We start from the raw sequence: 24,324 nt of genomic DNA, 5'->3' as shown, positions 1-24,324 counted from the left end.
GAGTATGTTGGCTTATTTGATCTAAGAAGTGTGTGTTTGTTTAGCTACAAAGGAAAGCAACCAGGTGACTTGTGTTCTTGACAGTGAAAAAACAGGAAGATGGTTCAGGGCTGCCCCGCTTTAGCTTCTCTGTGGGATGTGTGATCCTTCCCAGCCTGTGCTGATCTTCACTGGCTTCTGCAGAGGGCTTCCAGGCACCATATTTAGGAGGGCTTGTGCCCCTGCCACATAACCTATCTTTCACCAAGATCCAGGGTCTCTACAAGGGTGGGAAGTAAGGCTCTGCTAGGTCCAGCCTTAGAATGGTGCTGAAGAGTATGTATTTTACTAAGACTGGGCCTTTCTTTCATTGAAAGCAAATAAATACAGCACCCTAATCAACATTTCCATCAGTGCCTGAGTCCCTACCTTTCGGGCTCTCCAAGAACTTTCTCAGTTCTAGCATGGAATATTGTTTGTCATAGCACTTTCCAAGATAACATTAGTTAAAGGCTCAAGCATTAATCAGTGTTTACAATATTCTAATAATCCTGTTCCAAGCAGGATAAATCCATTTCTAGACATATCATGATGAAACCCCAGAACAGATCTTAAAAGCATCCAGGAAGAAAATACAGATTGCCTCCAAAGAAAAGACAGTTAGATTGACAGCTAACTTCTCATCAGCAACTATATATGACAGCAGGCAGTGAAGTGTACCTTCAAAGTACAACTAGAAATTAACCATGAACCTAGAATTCTATACTGAGTGAAACTGTCTTTCAAGAACAAGGGTGGGGAGGGGGGAAACAAGGGTGATATAAGACATTTTCAGTCAAAAACTGTTGCCCAAGCAGAACAATAGTGATCTAATTTAGAAGGTCTGAAATTCACCAAAAGAATGTAGAGTCAAAGTGATAAACACGTGCACCATCTAAACAAGAAGTGACTGTGGGTAGTCTTACAGGGTTCAAAAAAAGATAAAACCAAAATACATGAAAATAGATAATGAGGGAGATGATTGGAATAAAATAAACGTACTCTGAAGTTCTCATGTCACTGAGGAAGATGATAAGTATATTGATTAACTTTAAAATAAAACAAGATGGGGGGAAGAAGAGAAAACACAGGACAAATACCATGTCCAAATAAGATAGAAATCTAAATGTGTCGATAATTACAATGTCTATAAATGGGTTAAATGTTTCAGAAAAAAGACAAATTGTCAAATGGGATTTTTAAAAGAAATTCAGCCATAAGTTGATTACAAGAGACATCAGTACCTAGGATAAAAGAGGATAGAAGAGAGATATCAGGCAGGTACTAACCAAAATTAATTTGGTATAGCTATCTTAATAACCAGTAATATTATGGCCACTCAGACTAATTCTGGGATATGTTTTTCACAGCCTCCCTGGAATTGTACAGCACAGTGGCTCTGGAAATAGGCTTTAAAACAAAAAGCATTACTAAGGATAGAATCAGTACATAATTATATGCCCACTTGATTCTCCAGAAAAATTGAAGGATTCTAAATTAGTATTCACCTAATAACTTCAAAATATATAAAGCAAAAACTGATGGCTACATGGAAAAACAAATAACCCAATATCATAATGGAAGATTTTAACACTTCTCAATTATTGGTCAAGCAACCAAAAAAATCAGGTGAAGATTTAAGCATTTAATAAGTTTGATATAATAGACATCTAGTATCCTACCACATCTAACAACTGCTAATTCTTTTCTTTTTTTTGCAGTACGCAGGCCTCTCACTGTTGTGGCCTCTGCCGTTGCGGAGCACAGGCTCTGGACGCGTAGGCTCAGTGGCCATGGCTCACGGGCCCAGCCGCTCTGTGGCATGTGGGATCTTCCCAGACTGGGGCACGAACCCGTGTCCCCTGCATCGGCAGGCAGACTCTCAACCACTTGCCATCAGGGAAGCCCTTTTTTTTTTTTTGCTAATTCTTTTCTTAAATTTTTTTGGCCATGCCACATGGCATGTGGGATCTCTCATTCACCCCCGACCAGGGATTGAACCCATGCCCCCCTGCAGTGGAAGCACAGAGTCTTAACCACTGGACCACGAGAGAAGTCCTTACTAATTCTGTTTTGAGCACATATGGAACTTCTGCAAAAATTGAGCAGATGCTGGGCAATAGAGTCAATCTCAACAAATTTCAATGGATTGTTACCATGCAGACCACACTCAAACCACAATGCAATCAAGTTAGAAACCAAAAATTAAAAGATAACTAATAAAGCTATAAAAACTAAAGAAAAATGATAACTAATAACTAATTAAAAGGAAATTTAACCTGAACAATAATAAAAATACATGTCAAAACGAGATACAGATAAAATAGTACTTCGATTTTATACAGTTAAAAGTTTATTAGAATGTAAGAAAGGCTAAAAATTGAGTTTAGCATCTATTTCAAGAAATTAGAAGTACAAAAAAACCTGAAGAAAGTAGAAGGAAATAGGAAAGACATGTGCAGAAATTAAACATAGGATCAACATTGCCGTAAGTGGTTCTTTTTATTTTTGGGCTTTCTGTTTTTCATTTTATTTTTTTATTGAAGTATAGTTGATTTACAATGTTGTGCTGATTTCTGCCGTACAGCAGAATGACTCAGTTATATGTATATATACATTCTTTTTTTATATTCTTTTCCATTATGGTTTATCGCAGGAGATTGGATATAGTTCCCTATGCTGTACAGTAGGACCTTGCTGTTTGTCCATTCTACATGTAATAGTTTGCATCTACTAACCCCAAACTCCCAGTCCATCCTTCCCCCTCTCCCCTCCCACTTGGCAACCACAAGTCTGTTGTCTATGTGAATCTGTTTTTGTTTTGTAGATAGGTTCATTTGTGCCCTATTTTAGATTCCACATATAAGTGATATCATATGGTATTTTTCTCTTTCTGACTTATTTCACTTAGTATGATAATCTCTAGGTGCATCCATATTGCTACAAATGGCATTATTTCATTATTTTTTATGGCTGAGTACTATTCCATTGTATATATATACCACATCTTTTTTATCCATTCATCTGTTGTACATTTAGGTTGTTTCCATGTCTTGGCTATTGTGAATAGTGCTGCTATGAACACAGGGGTGCATGTATCTTTTTGAATATAGTTTTGTCCAGGTATATGCCCAGGAGTGGGATTGCTGGATCATATGGTAGTTCTACTTGCAGTTTTCTGAGGAACCTCCATACTGTTTTCCATAGTGGCTGCACCAACTTACATTCCCACCAACAGTGTAGGAGCGTTCCCTTTTCTCCACACCCTCTCCAGCATTCGTTATTTGTAGACTTTTTAATGATGGCCATTCTGACCGGTGTGAAGTGGTACCTCATTGTAGGTTTGATTTGCATTTCTCTAATAATTAGTGACGTTGAGCACCTTTTCATGTGCCTAGGGCCGTCTGTATGTCTTCTTCAGAGAAATGTCTATTTAGGTCTTCTGCCCATTTTTCAATTGGGTTGTTTTTTTGTTGTTGTTGAGTTGTATGAGCTATTTATATATTTCGGAGATTAAGCCCTTGTCAGTTGCATCATTTGCAAATGTTTTTTCCCATTCTGTGGGTTGTGTTTTCATTTTGTTTATGGTTTCCTTTGCTGTGCAAAAGCTTGTAAGCTTGATTAGGTCCCATTTGTTTATTTTTGTTTTTATTTCTATTGCCTTGGGAGACTGACTTAAAACATTGGTACGATTTATGTCATAGAATGTTTTGCCTATGCTGTCTTCTAGGAGTTTTATGATGTCATGTCTTATGGTTAAGTCCTTAAGCCATTTTGAGTTCATTTTTGTGCATCACGTGAGAGTATGTTCTAACTTCATTGATTTACATGCAGCTATCCAACTTTCCCAGCACCACTTGCTGAAGAGACTGTCTTTTTCCCATTTTATATTAGAAGTGGTTCTCTAAAAAAAAAAAGGAAGCAAATTAACATATTTGGCAAGACTGATCCCAAAAAAGTACATACACAGACATTAAAGAAATTGAAAGGAGGATACTATTATACTGCAGATATTTGAAAAATAAAAGATACCCTTAATGTTGTCAAAAGTGACAGTAAAGGGATTATTTTGTAAGACATAAATCCCCAAACCCCAGGAAGAAGGGAAAGAAGAAACAAACTGAAAAGCAGATTGAGACATTGAAAGGTTTAGCAGAACTGAAAAAGTTGAATCCTGAGCCAGTGGTGGAGATAGCTAGTGATAAGCAAACCAATTTATAATTGCATAATCCCCCCAAAGCTCAGATATGGTAGCACCAGAGAGCATTACTCTGGGAATTGGGAGTAAAAAGAGGGTTACTGAATGTCTGTCAGATTCCCTCCCTGCTTTGGGTAGCTAGGTGACTGCCCCTCCCCATCTCAGCAGCAGCCAATTGAAGGTTTATTCTCCATAGAGAAAAATAGTTTATGGCCTAGAGGTCAGAAACTGAGTTGAGGATGAAAGTACCTTAAGGGGTTCTGTGCCCTCAGTCATACTAGGCTCCCAGAACCCTAGTGTACAGGAGATTGGAAGTGTTCCCTGGGGAATCTTGATTAGATTAAGAGGAAAGATGTAAAGAACTATTTTATGCCATAAAGAATTATTTTATGAGGCTGCCATACCCTGACAAAGATAGTAAAAGAAAAAAATACATGCAAATCTCCCCCATAAACAGATGCAAAATTCCTAATCAAATATTACTAACCAAATCCAACAATATATAAAAAAGATAATCTTCATAACCAAATATTTAATAAAATCTATTTTCCAAATAAAATTAGGATCCTGTGTAGAGAAACAAAGAATGGCGGGTATGTCTTCTCTGCTGAAGATTAAAGGAAATGGGCCAGAGTTTTAGCCAGACATCTGAATTGGAAGAACTTGCTAACTTTTGGGTGAGCTCGGAAAGGAGAAGGTATGAATTGTCTTCCCCTGTAACTCTTTGAATGACACTCTCACCTCTGGAAGTTCCTTGCCAGCCCCAGGATTCCTCTTGAGACATGTAGAGTCATGCTGACCCTACACATCCAAGAAGCCAGGACCTGATGATGAGACATTCCTCCAGGATGTGGTTGTGGATCCATCTGTGTGCTCTGGCTTGTCGTCAAAGAGTAGCTGAATTCTTATTTGCTGTTGGCAGTGCCAGGGCACTTGCACTTTAATTCCCATTTCTCCAGCCATGTGGCGTGGGTGAGCCTTGTTGCTGACTATGCCATAGTCATTGGTTAAGTTGGATTTTTCCTTTTAAGTAATATCAGATTAGCATTTCCATAGTTAGGACAACTTGTTCAGAACCAGTCTTGCTTCTTATGAAGACGACTATTCTTCCTTGGGGTCTGTGACACAATTTGATTGAAAACTAGGAATCAGTTGGCCAGAGTTGTTTTGTTTTGCTTTGTTTTCCTTTTCAAAATCCAAGCCCTTTACACATTACCACAAAGGGAAAGGAAGAGAGGGAGGGAATGTCTGATTCGTAGAAGCTGCAGTCACTTGGGAACAGGATTGTGTGAAGATGGGAAGCCCTTCTGCACTCGTCTTTCTTGGTACGGTTTGAATGCTCCCTGCTCTCTCTCTCTTGCTTACTCCTGTAGAAAAGCTCTAGTAGCTCCTCTTGAAGTGGATGGAATGGGCTCTGGAACCATCTCTCAGGCTATCTTAAGACAGTGTTTTGTTTTATTTTTTTAAAATTATCTGCTTTGCAGAAGAATGGAGCAGCTGAGGCAGGGTGGGTACACGGTGGAAAGTACCAGAGTGTGCTCCTACCTGGGAGGGCCCTTATACGTTATCTCGTCCACACTGCCCCAAGATGGATAAGGAACCCTTTAAGTTCTCCTTGGACACATTCAGTGACAGGAGCGCACAGCCTCCTCCCTTGAGGCCCTGACCCGCCTCTCGGGACTCAGCTGCCTCCCTTCCCTTCTGTTCCAACCAACCGCCCTCCGCCTTGTTGAAATTCTTGTTTATTTGTATGTTTACTTCTGTTTTCCCCCAAAGTCAATACTCCCTGTCGGCTCCCCAAGGGCGGGGGCTTTGTCTTGCTTGCCACTGCATTCACAAGCCTGGTTCACCGTAAATACGGTTGGCTGCCTGATTGAAAATGCCCTAAATTCTGACAGCTATACTCAATTAAAAGTTTCTACATAGGGACTTCCCTGGTGGTGCAGTGGTTAAAAATCTGCCTGCCAATGCAGGGGACACGGGTTTGAGCCCTGGTTCGGGAAGATCCCACATGCCGCGGAGCAATTAAGCCCGTGTGCCCCAACTACTGAGCCTGCGCTCTAGAGCCTGCGAGCCACAACTACTGAGCTCACGTGCCACAACTACTGAAGCCTGCGTGCCTAGAGCTCATGCTCTGCGACAAGAGAAGCCACCACAATGAGAAGCCTGCACACCGCAACGAAGAGTAGCCCCCGCTCGCCACAACCAGAGAAAAGCCCTCGCGCAGCAATGAAGACCCAGCGCAGCCAAAGGAAAAAAAAAAGTTTATACATGGATCCGAAGTGGGCTTCCCGATAACTTGCTGAGTAGGGACAATTAGAATGAGAACAAAGCCCCCGTGGATCGTCACATTTCAGTGCTTAACAGAAAGGTCTAGCTTTCCTGGTGACGGGCATAAGGGGAGTAGAAGAGAGGGGGAAACCCTCAAAAGTTTACTCCACTTTTTTCACCGCTTGCACCTTTCTTTCTTCAAATCAACCCAGCAGAGTGAGTATCCCAGCGACTTTGGACTCAGGCAGACGGCTTGGCTGATCTGCCTGGAGCCACGTAAGCAGGGACAAGTCACCAAACCTCTCTGAGCCTCAGTCTCCATACCATCTTTATTGAAAAGTATTTTGAAATGTATTAAATAGGAAAAGCCACAGCTTGAAAAGGACTATATTTTAAATAACACTTACAGCAAAATATAGCCAAAGGGTTGAAAAGACTGCATATTACCCATATGTGGTAGAAAAGAACAAAAGAGGCTGCAGGTAATGTGCCTGGGAGATAGAGGCTCAGTAAGTGGGAGCCGTTGGTAATAACCAGTTCTCACAGAGCTTCTCCAGTGTGTCCATTGTGTGAGGCCCTCTGGGGCTTAAAGGAATTCCCTGCTCTCCAGAAACGTGCCGTGTAGTTGGGAAAATAAGATGTGTATACACGAGCCGGTTGCAAAAGCAGATGACTTGTCTGAAGTTTTCCAGTAAATACCATAATTGTTAGGAAAGAGCTTGAAGTTGGAGAAGGAAAAGAAAAGCTGACCGGTTTTAAACTAACTTCTGACCACAGTGACCACAGACATCAAGGATGAGGGTGATCAGTTTTCCAAGAAGAGACTAAGGGAAAATCTCCCTATATGCAGAGGCCCAAGTTATCTTGAAGTTCCTGGAGGAGAAGAAGAGCTAAAGAGAGGGTGAGTGTAATCTTGAGCAGGCCAAGAAAGCTGGGAGCGGGACGGAGGGGAGAGGAATGACTTCGGGGGCTGGAAGCAGAGGACTTGGTTCTAAAAATAGTCCTGCCCCTCTTGATCGGATCCTGAGCAAAGCCCTGGATGTCACCTCTTGGCTCACAGCATCCTGGTTAGAAAATTAGAGAAAATATTTGCCTCCTTCCTGAGGGAACAAAAGAAAATTACAGTGGTCTTGAGTAATTTGGCCCCGTTTGGGAAGGAAACATGTCTGCGCTGCGTGAAGTGGAGCTGAGAATCTTCCAGGCTTTTCCCCTGCTTTGCCACAAGCTCGGGGCCCTTAGAACATCTTCCTGTGTTCTTTCTTTCCCCTCTCTTTTTTTTCTTTCTTCCTTCCTTTTTTTTTTAAAAAGAACTTTTATAAATGTTTTACAATGTTGCCTTTCTGAAAAGGTTTTATAAAAATATTACCTACACATGGCAAATATTTGAGTAATACAGAAGGGAATACCATGAAAAACCAGGGTTCCCTTCTACTTTTAATGTCCCTTCCCTCCAAGGCACTTACGATTCCCAGTTTCTTCTACATACTTAAAGCGATTTCAATACGCAGAGAAAACTGCCTCACTCCTTCCACTGCTAGCTGTTTCTCCATTGTCAGATATGCCACGGTTTACTCACCAGCGCCAAGGGCACTGGTTCTTAGGACACTTCAAGTCTGCTAAGAGTGAAAGGCATTTTCCTAGTCGTTCATTGCCAGTTCTCGTTTATGGGGCCTGCTGTATGCAGACACAGTGCTGGGTGTTGAGACGTGGAGGGAGGCAGAGCCCCTTCCCTTGGGAACTCAGAGCCTAGCGGAGGAGGTGGGCATTTAGGAGACATCTGAGGGCTCTCACAGGTCTGTGCGTGCACAGGGCTGGCGTCCCTCCCTGGTACTCTGTACTTCTCCCGGTTGCGACTTCTCAGCCAAGGTAGAAAGTAAAAACAGCTGCCTTCCAGAATGTGGCCCTAGCTAAGGTGTTCAGAATCAGGGGAGGGAATCCTGTAGCAAGGAAGTAAAAACCAAAAACCTTGGTTCAAAAATATCACAGAAAGAGCACGGGGAAGTCACAATACCTGTAAAATCTGAGGGAACAGGGTTTGTTTAGCAAAGGCAGTAGGCTCATAAGAAATGGGAGAGAGGGGGCCAGGAAAAGGTGACCAAAGACACAAGTCATCTACTTCCAAATATTCTCTGCCTTCCTCGGGGCATTCCTCTCCCACCCCCCCCACCCCCACCCCCACCCCCCACCCCCCACCCCCACCGCATGTCAAGTTCCTGGCGCTCCTGAAAGGGCTTTTCGTCTCCTCCCCTTGGCCTTGCTTCATGGATCAGACACAGCCTCCCACGGGGGGCTCCTACGTAGATCTCTGGGCATGAGCCCAGGGTTCACAGTGGCAGCGAATCCTGCCCTGGAGGTGCTGTACCCCTCGCATGGTTGACCGTGGACCCCATCACCAAAACTATGCCACGTCCCAGGAGAAACAAGGGGGTCCTGTGAGACACTCTAAAGACTGGAGTACTGAGAAAGAGCCCACAAGAAGGGGTGGGTGGGCCTTGTCTTCCATTATTGTGATTTACACCGTGTGTCCCAGCCTGGCTCCACAGGGGAACAGTTGCTGGGCCTTGAGACACGCAGGAAGTGGGTCTCCTTGGTGGCGGTGTCTGTGTGTGGTGAGGGAGAGAGAGCTGGGGAGAGGTTGGAAATACTTAAACGTGCTCTTTACCTCTCAAAGCGAGACTTTATTCTGCAGCCTCATAGCAGGCTGGAGGCCCTGCTATTTCTGATCTAGAGCTAGTGGAGCAAAGAGAAAGTCCTGCTGAACCATGATCGCCCAGGTTCACGGCATCATTGACAGATGCACTGTTTTCCCCAGACACCAGCCGCCGAGCCCCACAGGTTCTCCTTCGGTGTCTGACTCCCGTCTCTTCCCTGTGTGTGCTGGTGCCTGCCTGCCTCACACCTGCTTCACAACTGCACTCACGGTCTAAGGAACCCATCTGCTTCCTCTAGCCCATGTCAGTCCTCCCTGGGAACACTGCTTTCATCAACGCCTCTCCCGCTCAGGGCTCCCAAATGCCTTCCATGCTCAGCACAGCCCTTCTCCCTGACCCCCAAGGGCAGAGGGTGTGTCCTCCTCGGGGCCTGGCGTGGAGCAGGTGCTCAGTCGGGAAGAAGCTTTGATGGAGGCGGACAGCTGGGAAGGGTACAGGGCTGCCCTCTCTTGGGCAGTGGATAATGTCTGTCCACTCACCCCGATCGGGAGGCAAGGAAGGGCGGTCGAGTGGAGCCCCCCCCCCCGCCCCCCGGCAGTGGGACCAGGTGCCGGAACTAAGGAGCTCCACCAGGGAGGGAGTCCGGATGCTGGAGAAAGACAGGGCAGATGTGGCAACGAGCATGGGAAGCAAGACAGGGAAGACTTCGCTTTAGGGAGGAGAGAGGCTGGATTTGTTGAGGGGAAGGGGGGCAGCTGAGGCCAACTGGTCTCTGTGGGATGACACCCACAGGGACAAGAAGAAGCGACAGCACACGTGTAGAGAGAGGATGGACCGTCTGCAATAGTTCTGTGTGGACTGTGCCAGGGAGGCGTGAGGAATAAGGGAAAGGTCCAGTCTGGGTAAATCCCAATGTCTTTTTCTGATGCCACCCCTCAGCCAGGGAGCGAGTGGGGAGAAGACTGGCCTCGGGTGGTCCAAGGCCGAGGAGGGAGGGAGGGTGGGGTCTCCCTGGGTGGAGAGGGCCCTGGTGTTACTGCACACACCAGCCCCTTCCCTCCCTGCGGCTAGGAGGTGCCCACCATCCTTGTGATCCCTATTTTACACACAAAGGAGCTGAAGGCCGCACTGGCTGAGATGAAGGGATTCACCTTGTGTGGGAACAAACCCCCACGGACAGCACAGGGGCAGAGCTGGAATTTAACCCAGGTCTGTGGGAGTCCCACTCTCTAGGCCAGCACCGCCCACCCCCCCCCCCCCCGCAAAAACAGCAGTTCTGAGAGGGGCCGGGGTGGCTGGGCAGGAATGGGTATTAGGTCCTCGAAAGGAGGCCAGGAGTGTTCAGCAAGTTCATGAGACTCTGGAATGGTGTTAAAAAGTCATGTTGAGGGGGCTTCCCTGGCGGTCCAGTGGTCAAGACTTCGCCTTCCACTGCAGAGGGTGTGGGTTTGATCCCTGGCCGGGGAGCTAAGATCCCACATGCTGCGTCGCCAAAAAACCAAAACATAAAACAGAAGCAGTATTGTAACAAGTTCAATAAGACTTTAAAAATGGTCCACATCAAAAAAAAAAATCTTAAAAAAAGAAGTCACGTTGACCCAACGTGGAGGACAGACTGGGTGGAGAGACAAGAGCCTTAGCCAAGGGCTGGAGTCACCCACTGCCCCCAGTCCCCTCCTCAGAACCACACCTTACACTTGCGTAGTCCCTGTTCACACAGTGCTCACACGTTGTGTTCATCTGAAGGGAGGCGCTGCCTAATGTGGACCGTGTCATCCCGGGATTTGGCCACGGGGTGAAACGCCCAAGATTGCCCGGGGAATCGCCAGCCAGCTCACCAGAGCAGCCCGGCGCTCTATGAAGCCCGTCCCGCTTTCCTTGCAATCGCCACCCTGACGTCTAGGTGGCGCCAAAACCTCACACTGATTCCTCCCAGGTTGGGGCACCGCCCACGCCCGGGAACGGAGTTGTTCCAGCTCAGTCCCTGCAGACTCCAACTCAACTCAGCTGGCTGCCAGCTCAGCTTTCTGGGTTCCGTTCCGTCCAAGTACAGGGGCTGCAAACTTGCAATTGTTGTTTCTGTTCTGCCTTCTACTTGGCTGGGACCCTGGCCTCCTCTAGGGAAAAGTAGGTGGGTCAGCCCTCACCCTCCCATCTCAGCTTCAGGGACATCACAGAGCAAGTACTGCAGCTGTTCTTCTCAAATGTAAAAAATAATTTTACTGAAAATATAATGACATTAAGTTCACTTTTAAACTTAATTTTTAAAAAAGTTATCGAAGCAATGTATTCACATGGCTCAACACAATAGGCTCCTATTGACCCTCTTCAGATAATTAAAATATTGTTAATTCACCCGCTCGCCCAACACCACCGGCATATACTACGTTTTCCAGATCACCACCCACTGTTCTGATACTGCTTTTAACTGTAGCTGGTTAACAAAATGGGAAAGAATTCTTCATTCATTCATTCCTTCTGCAAGTATTTACTGTGAGCCATTAGGCTGGGCTTTATTGGAGGCACCGGGGAGGGCGAGGAATTAAACAAGGTCCCTTCTGGCTGCGCTCACCTCCCAGCGGTGGAGCCGGACGGAGAGCCAGGGGCTAAGTCCCAGGAAGGAAAATAGGGCAGGATGCGGGGTGAGGGTGATGGGGGGGTGTCAGTGGTCAAGAGAGATCCTTCTGAGAAAGTGACATTGAGCCGAAAACTAAATAAAAATTTAGGAGCAATTTGCTGGGGGAGGAACTACACCTGTGGGTTGTGGAGCAGCTCCTCCCCCGCAAGCTTAACGAACACGAGGGTCAGGATTCTTAGCTCCTCTCGGCCTGCTGCCCGCCCCTCACCGCCCCCGGCTCCCTCTCTTCCCAGGGCGCTGCCCCTTCCGGGGAGCGTGTGTGCGTGTGTGTGTGTGTGTGTGTGTCAGTGTGTATGTTGCGGGGAAGGGGTCCTTCACCTCCCCGGGCCCCGGCTCCCCCTCCACTCCCACCCCCAGCGGCCCCTCCCCGGTGAGCGCGCCCACCCCCCCATCCCCTATCCTTCCCCCTCCCCAGGAGGAACGCAGAGCCGCAGCCGCGGGGAAACGTAAAGTTTCTGCAGCTCAAAAGTGACGCACAAATTCTTTAAGAGCTCTTTGGCGGCGGATATCTAGAGATCAGACCATGTGAGGGGCCGAGAGTACAAATACGGCCGCGCGGGCGTCGGCACAGGCACAGGCAGCGACGCCCCGGTGCCTCGAGGGCGCGAGGGTCGCCCGCCTCGGAAGCTCCGGACCGGCCTCCGCGGACTCCCGGCAGGTGGGTCCGCTTTCCTCCCGGCTTCTAATGCCCACTTCTCTCCCGAACTTCATCCCGCCCGGCCTCTCCGGGCACCGGCGCGGGGGCTCTGGGCAGGGTGGGCGCGCGCGGAATCGGCAGCGGGGACAAGGGGACGCGGGCGGGCGACCGGCTCGGAGCGCTCCTTCGTCCCCGGCTGCCCGGCTTCGGGTGGCCCAGTAGCCCAGGAAAGCCCTTCAGGACGGTCCTGCGGTCGGGAGGAAAAGTTGCTTTACTTTCAACCCATGGCTTCTGTTTGCTCTTCACTGACGGCCATCGCGTGCAGGGGGCTGTGTGCAGGCGTCTCTGGGGGGAGAGTCCTGGTGGATGCAAATGCCCAAATATCTAGAGAAATCTCTGAATGACACGTAAGTGGGACGAGTCTCCGTGCCCTTGGGTAGTTTTCCCTGGCAGAGCCGATGCATGCTTCAGTCATTCAGAATTTATGTGAAACCCAAAACTCCAGCGAGCTGTTTTACATGGTTGAAGTGTGTAACCATCAGTTGCTTGAAAAATGTGTATATTCAAATTTGCTTTTGAAAAGGATCTCTGGAGCTAAAGAACACTAAGAAACATTTCTTTTTGCCCTGGGTCTTCTGCATAATGAATTTCTTTTTCAGTTGGGGTTCTAAAGAATTTCAGAGGGGTGGAATTTCTAAGAGTCAGACATTACAAAGGCTTGTGTGTATGTATTTTTATGATCAGTTTTGTCCAGAAAAATGAACCAGGTCAATGGATTATTTATGAGCCTGCTAGCTCTCATCAGAGTAAGAAGAGATCAAATATTTAATGTGTTTTGCCTTCAGTTACATAGGAAAAATGTCTAAGAAAACAACGTTGGGATTTGTGTTTAATGAAGTGGAGGGCGCTATGGCACATGGCTGTTTGGGTTTGGGGAGTGGAGGGAAACACACAGCTTTGACTCTGTCCCATTGCTCGCTTTTGTGTGAAGCCACTGGTGCTCAAAGGTTCAGATTTTCCTACCACAGACTCGGGTTGGGGTGGCCACTTCCAGCGTGGATGAGATGCATGTTCTTATGGGGTTTGTGCAAGCTGTTTTGGGCACGGGTTTTCCTTTGTTTTCACTGAACCTGAGTAAGAGCAGGTTACTTGCAACTGCTTCACAATTAATCAAAAGTCCCCTCAACACTCCGGTGATCCATCTAGGACATTTCAGAGATGTGACACCAGCACAGATATTCAAACCCATCTCTTTTGTCTCCTTGCTTAAAAATATTTATACTAGGGGTGGGCTGTGGGGACGGAATAACATTGCAGTTTTTATGGAATCAGCAAAACCTCAGAAATTCCTCTTTGGGGAATTCTTAGAGTTGTCTGAGCATTTTGATGAAACTCGGAGAGGCATGTTAAAGAGTCACAAATGGGTGAGGTGACCGTGGAATGGGGTGCTTGGCTGGAGGGTGTTGTCTCTTATGGCAGGCTTGCAAAAACATCCTGGATGTGTCCCCCTCCAAAGAGAAATGCAGGTAATTCCAGACATTAAGCCAGTAAATGGCAGTTCTTCTCCTTCATACTCCTCGAATGGTATAATTTGGGAGAACAAAGGCAGGGTTGCCTGAAGAAGCTTAATTTTAATTTGGCTTTAATGAATCAACAGGATATGGTCATGACTTGACTTTTTAAAGATGCTTGGATGGCCAAAGGGAAAATTATGCAGTCATGTTTCTGTCAGTTTAAGAAGGTACCTCAGACCTTAATTATTCCCCGTCACAGATCAGCTCCTCTGGGTCTTGAGGTCCTCAGCTCTAAGCGAGGGCTGGGGGGCCCTGCCTAACATGGTGTCCGCGTCCCCTCCATTCACTTTGTGACTGTGAGCCTCGCCTCTCTGCTTTAAGCAAACACGAGTTGAAGTGATGGTGCAAAATGCCTGGGGGCCAGGACTCTCTACCCAGATGTTTCCATCAGATTAGGGTCCTCTGAGGACCCCCGGCTTTCCCTCTAAGGCAGGGGCTTTGCGCACTGACATGCACAAGTTAAGTCCTGCACCTCAACCCTGTCCAGCTGACAGGGACCTGAGTTCCTAGACTCCTCGAATCCCCTTTGCAAACTGCCCAGGGTGTGGGGCAGGAGAAACGGCCCCCAGACGGTAGAGATTTGGGCTGGGCTGGGCTGGTTTGCTTTGCAGTCACTGAGCTGTTGCCAGTGGGCTGCAGTCCACTGAGGTTGGTGGTGTTCCACGGGACAGGCTTGGGAGTGGAGTCAAAGGTCTGATAAAGCGTCCCGTTTCTCTGTTCCTCAGGCAAGTGATGTCGACTCACCTGCTCCTGTGGGGAATCCCATTTCTGGGTTTAACTGGGCCAAATAGCACCCTAAGGAAAGGGAACTGCCATCTTTCTAGGAGGGAAAGATGGAAAATAGACCCAGGTGGAAAATAGATGAAACTTAGCATTTTAAAGAACCCTGGCATAAATGACTTCCCCTGGTCAGAGGGTGACCTGCTTTTCTAGGGTGGGCATGAGACCCAACGTCGGCCAGCACAGCCCCCCATTTCTAGGCAGAGCTCAGCGAACTGACGTGGGTCCACATGCAGGAATGATCTCTGAGTAAAGGCTGTGTGCAGGGGGCACTTCCTCTTGCCTGACCTTTGTCAGCTGTCAGCACCTGGGAAGATGAAGGCTCACTTACTGAACGTCAACATTTTTGTAAACCAAGTGTTTTGCCAGCCAGGTGTTTAATGGGGTGACGAAATGAGTGGAGATAAGGCCTGTGCAAGCAGAGGCAGTCAGGCTGCCTTATTTTCCTCTTTCCTTTGGCTCCCCTGGAACCTGGCAGCAGCTCCCTTGCTGCCACCCCAGCCCGGGACCAAGGGCACTTGAGTGTGGGTACTGTAAGCCCTAGGCTTTCTAAAAGCCGGGACAGGATAGCTCTCCATTAACCCCCAAAACTCCTGGACTGCAAAGTGAGGGATGAACCCCAGCGACGTGGAGACACGGAGGTGGTGTCCCAGGGCCAGCTTGACTGCCAGGGTCCCCATGCCACTTGCCGGTGCCTGGGGTCTGGCACTGGAAGGTCTCCTGGAATCCCGAGGTCCAGTTCTTCATGTCATTATTTGAGGTAGAAAGGGAAGAGGTCGGATCTGTGACGAGGCTGGTGGCAGATGTAGGAGAGCCACCTGTGCGCCCTGGGCAAATCCAGAGCTGGAGCCTGGTAGGTGGGCTCAGTGAGAGGGAGCCAGTCAGTGGGCCTTTCCCTTCTTGTGTTGTCGTGTGGTCTTTTGGGGCATACTCAAGGGGAAAGAAGATGGTATTTCCTTTGCTATGGAGCTGCTGCACGAAAATAAGATAAACTGATTTTTTTCCCCTCTAACTAAGGGATTCCCTAGAATTAGGGGAGGGCAGAGCTGGAAGGGGCCTCTCTGGGGAGCCGGCCCGAGTCCTCCGTGGCTTGTTGAAGTTCGCCCACAGCCCCGAGTTCCAGGCCAGGCCTCGAACTTGAGTCTCCTGTGCATCTGTTTTTTTCTCTCCGCTGGGTGTGTTGTTTTAAACGCTAAATTAGCTGGCTCTCTCCCTTGTTTCAGAGAGGAGCTGGGGCAGGAAGGAAAGGGGAGGGAAGAGACGGGGAGAGAGGAGATATGCTATTCCAGGCAGCAGGGAGGTTTGACTGACTGGATGTTTCCCAGCTCGTCTGGGGGCTAGAATTATTTTTCTCCCCCCAATTTTTTTGTTTTATGATTTAAAGGAAATTTTTATTGGAGTATAGTTGACTTACAATGTTGTGTTAGTTTCAGGTGTACAGCAAAGTGAATCAGTTATACATACACATATAACCACTCTTTTTTTTTTTTTAGATTCTTTTCCCATGTAGGCCGTTACAGAGTATTGAGTAGAGTTCCCTGTGCTCTACCGTAGGTCCTTATTAGTTATGTATTTTATATATAGTAGTGTGTATATGTCAATCCCAGTCTCCCAATTTATCCCTCCCTCCTTTACCCCCTGGTAATCATAAGTATTTTGTTACATCTTTATTGGAGTATAATTGCTTTACAATGTTGTATTCGTTTCTGCTGTGTAACAATGTGAATCGCTATATATATATACATATAACCCCATATCTCCTCCCTCTTGTGTCTCCCTCCCACCCTCCCTATCCCACCCCTCGACCATACCACCCTGAATGTGCCCGATCCCATCTCCTCCCAGTTTTTAATTTTGAAATATTTCAACTGAAAAGTTGGCGAAGTGGCCCAGTGAACCTTCACCAGTTGTTAACATTTTGCCACATTTGGGCCTGAGCTTTCTCTCTAATTAGACACGTATCTAATTTTTACACATGTTAACATATATATAACTTGATACATTATGTATAATATGATATAACTAATGTAATAATTATACTATATATATGTACATATATATAATTTTGTTGTTGAACCTGTGAGAATTTGCAGATATCCAAATACTTCACCCCTGGATACTTTAGCTCGTGTCTCCTAAGAACAAGGACATCCTCCTACATAACCAGAGCCCCATAATTATCACATTTGGAAAACTTAACATTGATAAAATATTTTATAAAATATACAGCCCATATTCAGATTTCCCTCACTATCTCAGTGATGTCCATTTTAGCTCAGAGGGTTACTTTTTTTTTTAAATTAATTAATTAATTTATTTTTGCTGTGCTGGGTCTTCGTTTCTGTGCGAGGACTTTCATCTAGTTGCAGCGAGCGGGGGCCACTCTATCGCGGTGCGCGGGCCTCTCACTATCGCGGCCTCTCTTGTTGCGGAGCACAGGCTCCAGACGCGCAGGCTCAGCAGCTGTGGCCCACGGGCCTAGTTGCTCCGCGGCATGTGGGATCCTCCCAGACCAGGGCTCGAACCCGTGTCCCCTGCATTGGCAGGCAGACTCTCAACCACTGTGCCACCAGGGAAGCCCTCAGAGGGTTACTTTTTGAGACCATCAGATCCTAGAGATGGGAAATTACCTCTTGCCCTCATGTCAGTACATCTGAGAACTAGATCAATTCTGTGTAATGATGAACTGATTTTTCATGAATGTTCCCGAACCATGTGTGTGTGACACATGGTAAAGCACATTTCAGAACTTGACCTAAGAGCATAGGCACCTTTGAGCAACGTTACCCAAGTCACAAACAGCTTGTGGCTGCAGAGGCGGCCCCCATCCCCCACCCATCTCTCTTCTCATTTAGTTCTCCCCCTCCCTGCCCCACCCAGAGAAATGGGCCCGGTTCCCCCTTCCTTTCCTCTTCACTCACATTGTATCTAATTCCACTTCGAATCCCTTTCTCCTCCCCTTCTCTCTTCTACCAGCTGCCACAGGTAAATCTGCCCTCATTTCATAACACCCTCTCCCTGGGTCTGGTTTTCTCTGTCTCCTGTCTCTCCCTCTCTCGGCTTTCTTTGTGGGTCCAATCATGTCTGTTTCACACAAAAGTAGTCTTAGTAATATACCTGTGTTAAGGAAAAGAACAATCTGTGTTTGGAAGTGCTCCCATGTGTTTTTAAATCTTGATTTCTATTTACTGCATAAATTGCTTTATAACAAGAAAAGAGTATTTAGAAGGTGTAAGTGATACTCCTCGTTCTTTTTTTTCTTTTTTTTTTTTTTTTTAAGGAAACTAACTTTTTTCTAATGATTATTTTTTGGCTGCGTTGGGTCTTCATTGCTGTGCGGGCTTTCTCTAGTTGTGGCGAGCAGGGGCTACTCTTCGTTGTGGTGCGCAGGCTTCTCATTGCGGTGGCTTCTCCTGTTGCAGAGCACAGGTTCTAGTTGTGCAGTCTTCAGTAGTTGTATCTCGCGGGCTCTAGAGCACAGGTTCAGTAGTTGTGGCGCACGGACTTAGCTGCTCCGTGGCATGTGGGATCTTCCCAAACCAGGTTTCAAACCCTTGTCCCCTGCGTTGGCAGGCAGATTCTTAACGACTGTGCCACGAAGGAAGCCCAGTACTCCTCATTCTGCCTAACCTAACACATCACCTGTTCGAGTTTCCCAAGCCTCTTTCCTGGCCTTGTCCATGTTGAAACAGTGAAGGCAGTTTTGTTTTCTGCAAATACTTGTAAATTGTGTAGTTAAATGTAATAAGGGATCTGTGTCCTCAACTTCTAAAGGCACCTCCACAGATTCTGTACACAAGCTTCTCTACCTCTTTATCCTTCTCTCCTTAAATTTAATTTTCCTCAGGAACCAGGAAGAATGTTAAAATAAACAACTTCTAATCAGTTTGTCACCTCCCACCCCCTTTTGTAATACTTAACAATGCTGTGTTCTACAGCTTGCATTTTAGGTGTTTTTGTATTTTATGGTTAAACTAGGATTTTGTAAGCTAGATTAGGAAATTAACCACCGTTTACAACATTTCTTTCTGTAGGTAGAAAATATATTGCAAGTTCCAAACAAACAACTCACAAATGAATGTTTGGAACACAGACCTTTGACGGGCATGCCTGCTGGTACTTGTTTCAAAGTCTAAAAGCACAACCTGGGCTCTTCTTTAATCCTAGACGTGTCAGTCTTTTCCAATCCAGAGTTCATTAAAATTATTGTTCTGACAGTCCTCCCTCGGCCCCCGAGATGCAGATCTTACTAATGGGTGAGGAGGGAGGAGGGGCAGCCCCCTGAGATTGGGAAGAAAGAGTAGAGCCTCACCTGAGGCTTACACCTGCCAGCATGGCAGCTGTGGTTCCCTGGGTCCCATGCCTGGGAAACCTGAAATAGACCCTCTGTGCTGGGAGCTGTGCAGGGCACACACGGGTCAGCAAGTATTTGAGTACAGAATGTATGAGCCATGGCCCCTGCTTCCAGGGGGATGCAAAGCAACTAGACATAAAAGGATAACTAATGATACTTGAAAATCAGTGAGGAATGACAAATGAGTAGAGAGAGATCATCTTGGGCTGGGGTGGTGAGAGAAAGCTACATGGCGGGGGTGGATAGAAACTTAAGCCACGCCTGGAGGATACAGGATGATTAGAGGGAGCGAAGGGGCAGGGTGGCGATGCACTGGGCATGCTCAGTGGCCCACCTGCCCCTAGTAACCTGGGGTACTTGTTAACAATGCAGCACCCACTGCATTGGATCTCTTTATTAGAATCTCCGAGAGAGCAGCCCAGGAATCTGCTGTTTACAAGTTTCCCAGTGACTCCAAGCCACTGATTGAGAGGAACAAGCAAGAACCAGTGAGGGCCTATGGAAGGGGTTGGTAGCTGTAGCTTCTGGCTCAAGTGGCTCACTTGTGCTGTGGGCTACGAATCACTTAGCCTTGTGGGCCCCAGTTTCTCGGACTGGGGTGAGGAGTAGAAAAGCAGAATGCGTTGCATATATGTGGTGGCTTAGTGGCCATCAACTCACTGTCATTTATTGATGCTTTCCATGTGCTAGACACTGAGTTAAGTGTTTGTCATACGTTTATTTAATTTCCACAACAACCTTTAGGAAGCAGGAATTTTAAGGATCTGCTTTTACACATGGGGAAAGTGAAGCTCAGAGAGGTTAAGCAATCTGCCCAAAGTCACACAGCCAGTAAGTAATGGGTCTGGGATTCCAGTGCAGAACTGTGCAACAGGAGAGCCATGGATTGTGGACACACAAGGACTGTTAAAAATGAAGGTAATTAGTCTAGGCTTTCCTGTTCGTGTTCACTACAGCAGGGCTATTTATGCCTATCTATGCCAGATCTACTTCTTTTTATTAAAGTCAAAATAAATAATCCTTTGTACTTTTGCCCAGCCTCTGGAGTGATCTCAACCCCAGCACAAATGGCTAATCCTCTAAATTTTACACCCTGTGTGGTGAGAAGCTCGAAGCTATCCTCCCCCAGGGAAAGTTCTGGATGGAGACCCTTTTCCTTTCTCATGGTAACTGGCCCAAATGGCCCTGAGGATTATAGCCTATTTAATTCCTCTCCAAAAAGTTAAACTGTCTCATACAAGGCACTCTTTGGATAAGGAGATGGCTGTGATAGCGGAGTTCATTTCTATCCCTTATGTCCAAAAACCAAGATTTTCTCTACTCTCTCTGTTCAGATCATGAAGTCTCTATTTTGTTTGAAAGGCGAGTAGGAGTCCCATGGCTTATGACACTCAGAGAACTCAATGGTCCCTTCAACAGGTACAAATACAAGCCACCATTTTGCACTGTGAAGACATGAGCCAGAAGCAGTGAAAATCCAGGGTCCTGTGACAGAAGCCATGCAATAGCAACAAAAGGAAGACCTTTAAAACCCAAGGGCAACTTGGAAGCTAAAAACGCAAGGTATCTGAACATGCTGCGTCAAGTCAGCGGAAATCTCGGTTTACAACAGGTTGTGTGGCAGCTCTAGGAGGCGGCACCAGGCTCTCCCTTGTTCTGCATGTTGGTGTTTTCCTACCAGTCGTATTTTGGCCTTGTACCATAAACTTCACGAAGGCAGGACTGAGCCTGCCTTGTCTGCAAGAGCCTAGCACATAGTAGGCAGACAGTATGTGTCTGCTGAATTAGTGCCAATCTGTGGCAGAGGGCCAGGTTCAGTGTTTACTGCATTACAGGCACCAGGACTCCGTAACTCCTATCATCCTTGGTGTCCTGGGAACTCTAGACTCCCTCTGAATAGAGAGTGCCAATTGCCACGTGAGTATATGACCTATAATTAATCTCATCTCAGTGGTAAACCCATAATTCATGTTGGTTTTGGGGGGTTTTCTATTTTGGTTTTTGTGTTTGTTTTTTTGAAAATGAAAATTGAGTGTCCTGAGAAATGAGCTCACTTTGATCTGGACATGTGAAGTCAAAGTATAAAATTTCTACAGTGTAACAAACGTAGTAAGGTAGATAGCTAGGGGGAAGCAGCCGCAAGGCACAGGGTATTAGCTCAGTGCTTTGTGACAGCCTGGAGGGGTGGGATAGGGAGAGTGGGAGGGAGGGAGACGCAAGAGGGAAGTCATATGGGAACATATGTATAACTGATTCACTTTGTTATAAAGCAGAAACTAACACACCATTGTAAAGCAATTATACCCCAATAAAGATGTTTTAAAAAAAAATTTTTCTACAGTGTTTCTGCTTAGGATGTGCTGAGGCATCAAACAGACAAGTAGGGTCACGGGCATTTCCAAAGGTCTGGGTGGTTTCATGACTAATCGCCGTAATTACATGCTTGTTCAGATACTGGTTCCCCTGGCTACAGAGACCAAATCTGTGGAAAGAGGAATGGAGATTTGATCAGGAGAAGTTTAAATAGAAACAATCCTTTTTACCGGGGGGCCGGGGGGAGGTGGAGTGAATTAGCCCACTCTCTGGGCTAATACGAGCATTCTGTCAAGTGCATCACTGCTCGGCCCCTCGTGTGCGGACCCCTGGGGGATGAGGCTCCTGCGTGTCAAGCTGTCATCCTACCATGGATCTGGGTGGCGTGCACGGCCCCACCCACAGCTGGTCACCTGCTCAGCCCGGGAAAATGGCAGACGTTCAAGGTGCACAGGAAGGCTTCTGGGGCTGTTTCTGGCCACGGAGAAACTCAAGTCTGCTTGGAAGAGGACACAGCTATAATATTGGACTCATTTGCAGTCTCTCTACCCAGCAGGATAAAAATACCTTTTAAAAAAGAAAGCTTTCAAGACAACATTCTTAGAAAGCAACCTTCTTAACATCTCTTCCTTCTATATTCCTGGGCCAGCTTGCTCTCAACTATTGCTATCTACTGGTCTCAGTAGGAAAAGCTGCTCAGTGCTCTGTAGAATCGGGAAAATGGGAAAGGAGTCTGGATCCACAGGCAGCATCCCGCAGGCAGAAGGGAACCCAGGCCTGGCCATCTGCTCCTAGATGACAGATTCGTCTTTGAAAGGAGATGTGCATCTCCTGCCTGTTCGGTGGCTTCGTGTGGCTGTAACTTATCTATTTGTTCCCCGGGTTCTATGATTGGGGCAGGAGCCCAATAAGGCAACCCCAGAAAGCACAGCTGGATGGAGAGAGACCAGCCTCAGGGGAGAGGCAACCTGAAGTCATGATTGGGCTAAAGGACCCTCTGAACAGGTTTTCTTATGACTTGGGCTATTTCAGCTGTTGATGAATTTTTTTTTTAATGCTGAGGGATATTTTAGGAAACAAGACCTTTTGTAATGCTCAGCAAAAATAGTCTGGTGTCTTATTCTTCTAGGAGTTGCTCATAACAATTGCCGAGAAATCAAGATCAAATACCTTGGGGGCTGAACCCCTGAGAACCCTGAAGAACATACATTGCCCAACCAAAGTTCACCAGCCCACACACATTTTCCAACTTCCTGCAGAGTGCCCCAGGGGAGAAAGTCAATGAAATCTAGAAAAATTCACACGACTCTGGCAGCAGGAGGGTGACAGAGCCACTGTATGGCATGTGGTGGACATGCCAGAGAAAGGTTGGGTGATACAGTTGCTCTCTGAGCTTCAGTTTAAATGAGAAGAAAGTTGCAGTATTAAAGATGGGAAGATGTTCCTACAGAAAATTTTGGGTAAAATTTTGAAGGTGGAAAAAGAAAGACCAGGGAAGGGGAGCCTCGGTCATAGGTAGGATCTGTCAGCTGGGTGCCGTCTGACCATCCGCATGTGGTAAAGCTCTATTTCTGCCATCTGGTCTGCAAGTTCTTCACTGTTTAATGTGGAAAACATGCCATTGATATAGGCTGGAGGGAAGTACAGAGGCCTTCTTCAAACAGCACAACGAGAGACTGCCAAGTTCAGGTTTAATTTAGCTGTGTATTCAAATATATTGACAACTCATCTCTCTCAAAAACAAAACCAGAAACACCTTAAAATAAAAATCCCTTAGCCTGGTAGATGGTACCTTATGGTGGATGAGAGGATGTGTGGTTATTTTAAAAGTCCATCAAGTCTAGTTGAGGTCTCAGGGAACGGATGGGGGCAGGGAAGGCGGGACAGCAGCATAAGGATAAGCAGAACAGGTTTTTATCTAGATCACTCTGTCAGAAATTCATATCCTTCTATGGGTCATGTTTGTCTCCTTGAACCCGGGATAGGGTCGGTGGCGGGGGCCAGTTAGATAGGGTAGAACCCAGGACACCTACCCCAACCCGTTAACACACCACACACACACCCTCGCTACATAGAGGTGGTTTCTCTTTTGTTGCTGTGATATTTTTGGCATCAATCAATCCCTTTAAAATTTTTATTTTCTACTTTACAGAAAGAAACTACCCAGTAAACATGAAACTCTAATTAGTTGCATCCCGTGTTCATTTCTGATCCCTGTCAGTATTTATGTGCATAGTCATCAGTGTGAATCTACACACTTTGTGTTCTAAGTTTTCACTCACTACGTTTTTGTCTCCACATTTCCACACGTGGATAGTTAAGTTGTAGTCGTCGAAAGCCCCACCAGGGTAGGAGACATACACTCACATTTTTTTTTTTTTTTTTTACACTCACATTTTTTATGAGCTACCAGTTCCTAGCCAGCCTCCTACTGTTGGATTTGGAGGATTAGTATCAGATCTTTGCAGTATGAATAGCAGTAGCAGTATCCCTGGACATCTTTTCCTAGAAAGGTATAATGTGATTTGAGCTAAGCAGAAACAAAGTTCAAACCCGGAAGAATGAAGTTAGCTGGAAGGTCCCGGCTCCTTACTACTTTATAACAGGCCATAGGTTTAAAGTCCGAAAGGGCTCGAATTTCTACCCCATGTTTGACATCTCAGAGAACTGAGCTGACTTCCCTGTACCCTGGCCCACGGCAGTGACATGAAGGCATGGCAGCCCTGAGGCATGTGGGGACAGAGACACCAGTCACACTGGCATGTGTAACCTCCACGCTCTTCTCTCTGGCTCTTCCAGCGTGGATGAGAGGTGACCCTGCCTGCCCACTGTTGCAGAACACAAGTGGATTAGCCTCAGGAGTTGCTGGGGAGTGGCAAGAAGAATGAAT

General features: G+C 46.6%; 1 protein-coding gene across 1 annotated transcript in view; it reads left to right on the top strand.

The window, feature by feature from the left end:
• Positions 1–9,249: 9,249 nt before the first annotated feature.
• SLC6A4 (solute carrier family 6 member 4) overlaps positions 9,250–24,324 on the top strand; it is a 36,843-nt gene continuing 21,768 nt past the window's right edge. The window contains exons 1-3 of the mRNA XM_065898036.1: positions 9,250–9,357; positions 11,042–11,185; positions 12,290–12,434. Coding sequence (XP_065754108.1) covers positions 9,250–9,357; positions 11,042–11,185; positions 12,290–12,434 — 397 coding nt within the window. The remainder of the gene's footprint in view (positions 9,358–11,041; positions 11,186–12,289; positions 12,435–24,324) is intronic.

The sequence above is a fragment of the Phocoena phocoena genome, chromosome 19 (genome assembly GCF_963924675.1).
Source record: "Phocoena phocoena chromosome 19, mPhoPho1.1, whole genome shotgun sequence".
Lineage (NCBI taxonomy): Eukaryota > Metazoa > Chordata > Mammalia > Artiodactyla > Phocoenidae > Phocoena > Phocoena phocoena.
Note: the sequence above shows the minus strand (reverse complement) of the source record. Positions and strands in the feature narration are given on the sequence as shown.